Here is a 6,000-nt window from a genome sequence, read left to right as displayed (position 1 = left end):
GTGTGTGTGTGTGCATTTCACTGAGGGCATGTGAATTCTACAAGTGTCTAACTTTACTTGAATTGATCCCCATTAAGTCTTTACAAAGGGCAGCAGTTTGTCAAAGTCTGACACCACCTCTCATTTGCAGACACCTCTTCAGCTGGATGAGAACGAACAGCCGACAAAACAGCCGCTTCAAGAGCTGAACAAAGGAGACGGCGCAGAGCTGCTCAAACATATACATTAGGCTCCATGGCTGACTGTCAAACATGTCTTCAGCTCACGCAAAAGGATGTCTGAGAGGTTAAAGCACTGGCAGCAACTCAGAGATTCGCTTTTTTATTTCAGGCAAACACCTGCACTTAGGCGACTGGAAAAAAGCAAGACAATTGCTGTACGTTGGTCGCAGAGTGAGCATTACAGCAGTGGCAGCACGCCCCACCTCAAACACACAGTCCTTTGCTTTATGCACATGTTCTGCAAAACGCTATAGTCAACTGGACCCAGTAATTGTCAAGGACTGGAAATCAATAGTTGCGCATCGTGAGGCGTGAGCAGCCATCTTCTAACAGCTGTCTCCCTCACCGCGGCAACCTCGATCCCCGATCTTTCACAGTAATAAGGCGGGAAAATAAAGGCACTGCACTAGAGGAGCAGGGTTGAAACATAGTCAGAGGAGAGGGAGGGAGCGAAAAATAAATCGAGTTCTTAAGAAATTCTATAAAAAAATAAATTACAGACAGTGAGAGTTTCATCTGTAACGCACGCTTGGTGATGAGACTCATTCAGTTCCAACAAACCTCGGCTTCCTTAAAAAAAACACCAAACATCACGGCTCCATCAAGATTGTGTTTATCTTACTTCACCACCACATTCAAAACATCTCATAAAGCCCAGTCCTTTTTTCCTTTTTTTTTTTTTTACACCCATTGTGCTCTCTTATCCAGTATATTGGTGAAATATCCCTGATATTTCTGTAATTCAGCCAATTTAATTAAAGGGGGGTGGGTTTTCTAATAAAAAGCCAAATGGCAGATAGCGGTGCCTGGGCTTTTCAGGAGCTTGTTTAATCAGAGAATTGCTGAATGGGAGAAGGCAATAACAGAGTGAATAGAGGCTGGTATTTGTAAAGAAATGTCAAGGAGAGAGAGGGGATATGAGAGTCACCGGCTGAAACCTCTAATATGGTGGCTGGTTTTAATATAGGTAATATGTGCATCATGTGTGTTGAGTTAAAGCTGCCTAATCCCCGGTGAGGAAGTGGAGTTTGTAGTTTGGACTGAATCACACACACACACACACACACACAAAACTGGACTGACAGATGTGCACACACTCCTAAATCCATTTTCATTGGTCTCAGTATTTCACTTTACGAGATTTCTATAATAGAGCGCGTATCGTATGGATCGGTCAGTGCAGCTGTGCATGTTACGTCCTGATCGATGCCATGGTGACAAGCAGGAGTCAAATGGTGATCAATACATCACTCTTCGCAGCTATCATAAACAAATACTACAGTGACATTAGTGCCTGAATGTGTATTTATATCCAGGAACAATATGTGGGCATATTTTGAGTCCATTAATATTCTGCGTGTGTGTCTGCTGTGTGACTGTGTGTATGTGTGCAGTATGTGTGTGCGTGCGATAACAAGCCTCTGTCATTCCGAGGGTGGCCAACCATGTCCATATATAAGTGGAAATGCATCTTAACTCAGTCCCTCTCTTACACACACACACACACACACACACACACACACACACACACACACACACACACACACACACACACACACACACACACACACACACACACACACACACAGGGAGGAGGTTAAGTGTGTGAGCACAGAGTGGAGCTGTGAGCTGCGGCTCTGTGTGCTGACCTTCAGGGTTATCTGGAAGGTTCCTCCACACCTTGCTGCTAGCACCAACTCTTGCTGTCACCATGGAAACACTGCTAGCAGGGACAATAAGTGGCCTGTCCGGTGTGTTGCTCGTGTGCAAGCGTTCACGTATGCAGTGCACCCTTATGTGACGAGGGGTACGTACATGTGTTCACTATAGTGGGAAAAACAGACAAGTTACACACGTGCACACACACACACACACACACACACATATATTAATATGTGCACACTTCACTGTTCATCTGTCCTCCACTTCATTTATCCCTCATTTCCCTCATTCTCGTTTCCCTTCTCTCTCTTAATGAAACCATGAGCACGGCACACAATCAAGCCCCTGGGCCTGCACAGCATTGTCAGAAGGGTGCACACGACCCCATTTTCAGCAGTGGAAGCGTTATTAGTGTGCCGTGACAACACACACACTCACAAGACAAGAAAACACACACAAAAACACACAACCTGCAGTCTCATCACCACCGGATCACTGGGATTTATTTCAGCGATGGCAGGGGTGTGCCGGTGCAACTTGGCAATAAATCAACACATCATACACTCTGAAGTGACATGTCAAGATAATACACTCAAAAACCAAGGAAGACCGTGAGTGGGAAAGAGGACGGGGGTTATACAGTGATGGTGGATAAATAAATGGACGGATGAATAGAAGAACAGAGGGAGGCGAGAAATGGACGGCTCCTGACGTGCTCTCTCCTTCTTCACTTCTTCTGCTCCACCTGCTTTCTTTGGGTTTCTCAGCCATGATTCTTCAGCGAGTTCTGAAAAGGAAGGAGGGGGACAAGGGGGGTGGAGGGAGAAGAGGAAACATCAGATTATAGATTTACATGACTAAAACCCAAGGGGAAACTCACAAATCAGAATGCATCATGGGAAATCCAGTCCCTCACACAACACATGACGCATTACCAAAAATAGCAAGAAAGTGTCATTTTTAAGTATTTAATATCACTCAGGGAAACAAGGTTGAAAGAGGATCCGGCTGACACAAGTATCCTGTACAGATAATGCAGTTTTTACTACAGCTCGACTGATATACCAGTTAGATAGAGATAGACAGATATTGGCCAATGACAGATCAGAGTACATGTTGTCTGATATGCATCCATATGGAAACTTTGTTTTTTGAACTTTTAATGCAGAAAACAATGCTAAGAGTAATTTATATTTGTATACTGTAATTGTAAGTGTTTCATAAACACATACGAACAAAAATGTGTTTATTAGTGGATATTTAAATACAGGAATCTTTTACTCTCTAATATCAGCATCGGCCCCCAAAAATAGAGTATCAGTTGGGCTTTACATTTTATGAGTGTATGTGTCATCTGAGTAAAATGTGTTAGTATCTATACTGATGATGTGGGAAGCTGACTGTTTGTTCAGTTTGTTCACTCAAATAAAAACAAATCCATTTGAATCTAAATGACTCTTACATTTAATCAACTGACTGATAAAATGATATCCTCTCATATTTCATCCTTGATTGTAAGCGATGGAAACATACATTATATTGTGTTGTTTACACACTGAGGCTCACAGAAGAACTGCAGCCTGATAGGTGTGTTGAGTATAGCCCTTGTCTGACCTCTGCCCCGGTGTTTGACCTGTAGCGATTTACAACCAGTGTTTAACTGCATGTGGCAACACAGAAAAAAGAAGCAATCTAAAACACTCACGACAAACACACACGCACACGCGCACACACACACACACACACACACACACACACACACACACACACACACACACACACACACACCCATTCATATTCTGCAGTAGCTGCAGTGAAGGTCTGAAGTGGTTTAATGGTACAATAGAGTTACACTTGAGATATTTTGGCCGCACTCATAACCTGACCACAGTGATTTTTTGGGGGTGAATTGCTCTAAAAACAGTATAAATTGCAACACAGTGAGTCACAATTCAAACCTCAAACTTGTCTGCCTAAGAAAAAAACTCTAAACCTTTGAGCAAGGCACTGTAACTACAACTACTATGCAGAAGCTGCAGTGAGTTTTTTTCTGAGCTTTTCAGTTGCTTGCTTTTATTCTATTTCTTCATTCCACCTTAAAATCCAAGAGCTTGTCAATGCCTTTTGCCAGCTTATCGGGACTCTGCACTGTTGCCATAGCACCAATGCTTTGCGGGGAAGTGACAGCACCAGACGAGGCTTACGAAGAAGACTGTGGAATAGAGAGAAAAGATGAAGGAAAGGAGCAGAAATTATTAAATGTATTAGTCGATACAAGAGGACTGGAGTAAAATGGCTGAGACGATGTGTGTGAGGTGTGTATGTGTATCTGCTGCAGTGGTTGAAGATGCTCTAGAACGTTTGGGATTTTTTCCCTTTAAAACATTTTGTATATGTAACTTCAGTGTATTATATGTCTACTTAAATGAGAATTTGTCTTTACAAGTAAACTGTCTTTACTGCGAGACTAACAATTTAACAAGGTTAGTTTTCCAGCTCCACCACTGGCCAGACCATCATCAGAACGTCTCTTTTGTCACCCTGTGTCACTTTATATATATATTATTATATATTTGATCATTTTAGCTTATTTTACTGAAGGCTAGACAAGCTCCTCGTGTAGACTAGTTTTTTGGACACATCGCTTTAAGAAGAGTTTTGCCTCAGGTATTTGCTACTACCCAAAATAAGTTCATATTGATAAACATACATCAATCCGTTATTTCACTAGCCATTCAACTAATTAACAAGGCTCATTGTTACTGTCGGCTGTGTGCAAGAGAAGTTGGCATGGCATTTTTCATGCTGTGATGTAAACTCTGTACTCATCGTTACCCTGTTTTGTTTCATCTGCTGCAAATCAACAGCCTTTGCAGATTTGCAGAAGATTCCAAACTGCGGATGTCAAGACATTTCCTTGTCCCTGACTTGAAATGTTACAAAAAATAAAACAATGAAATGTGAAATTGTTCAGATGGCTTAGTTGACTATTTAGGTTTGTTTCTTATTACGTTTTTACTTTTAATACATGATGTTCTTAAATGCAGAGTAAGTAACTTGAGATCTCTCAATTAAAAGAAAAGACATCATGGCGTTGTAAAGAAGCGTGGGATCATGGGAGTTATTGTTTTCACGTTAAACAATCACCATCGCTGATGAAAAACTATTTACGTGCCTTAGGCAGAAATGTTCACGGATGAGGCAATGTGTTAAAATTTTATTCACATTACATTTTGTCACATTCGTCGTCTCTCTCAAGTATAATCTGGTATTTTCCCACAAGTTAAAGCAACAAGCAACCAAATTAAATGTTACCTTGAATAAAGCTATGGATTTCTCTGGATTTGAACAGTGATGGAAACATTTGGGATAATGCAAGTATACAACTCAACAAAACATATGAAAGAGGTCTTGTCATTTTTAGACATTTTATTTTAGAAATGTTACAAACTGTATCTTTAATTGACTTAAGGTGCCAACAAGAAGCATGTGAGGTCCACTCTATCAGAATTAAGACAGAATAACTCAATCTGGAGCAAAACTGCACAGATTAAGAGGAGAGACAAAAATAGCTCCTGTAGCGCAGCTTTGCATATTTGATATTTGAGTATCATAACACTTTTGATGTAAATGTGAGAATGAAAAGATTATTTAGAATTGCCTGTGTGTTGTTGTAGTGTAAGAAACAGTCACAGTTGATTGTTTTTTAGAAAGGCAGTCTACTATAGGGTACCACGCTTGTGTCAATACACATACAAACACACAGCGGCAGGAGAAGACACAGGGTGACCCGGGGTTAGTGAAGCATTAGCTTGTGGCTGCTGGGTGGGCTAGTTGGCATGCTAACTACCTCGGTGCTCGGCTGGCAGACAGATACGCTGGCGGGCAGGTTAGCTGTTCACTTGCCAAGTGCATCAGAGGGCATCGCAGCCTGTGCCATTGAATTGGAGATGAGCGGCAAATGTGACAAGGGGATTTAGCTTTACTGTTCCTCTCACGTCCTGAGATATAAAGGGGGGCGGTGTGTGTCTGCATATGTGCATGAAAACACACTATTTGTGTGAAAGTGGTTCTGTTTGTGTGTGCTGGAGTTTAGCCGTGCATTAACATTTGTGCA

The 6,000-nt window shown here is 41.6% G+C and overlaps 1 protein-coding gene across 1 annotated transcript in view; it reads right to left on the bottom strand.

Moving 5' to 3' along the window:
- Positions 1-2,354: 2,354 nt before the first annotated feature.
- The window catches only part of chchd6b (coiled-coil-helix-coiled-coil-helix domain containing 6b), a 57,151-nt gene continuing 53,505 nt past the window's right edge, over positions 2,355-6,000 (bottom strand). Inside the window, exon 8 of the mRNA XM_073469039.1 lies at positions 2,355-2,670. Within this exon, the coding sequence (XP_073325140.1) occupies positions 2,647-2,670 (24 nt within the window). The 3' untranslated portion in view covers positions 2,355-2,646. The remainder of the gene's footprint in view (positions 2,671-6,000) is intronic.

This window comes from Pagrus major, chromosome 6, assembly GCF_040436345.1.
Source record: "Pagrus major chromosome 6, Pma_NU_1.0".
NCBI classification, from domain to species: Eukaryota; Metazoa; Chordata; class Actinopteri; order Spariformes; family Sparidae; genus Pagrus; species Pagrus major.
Note: the sequence above shows the minus strand (reverse complement) of the source record. Positions and strands in the feature narration are given on the sequence as shown.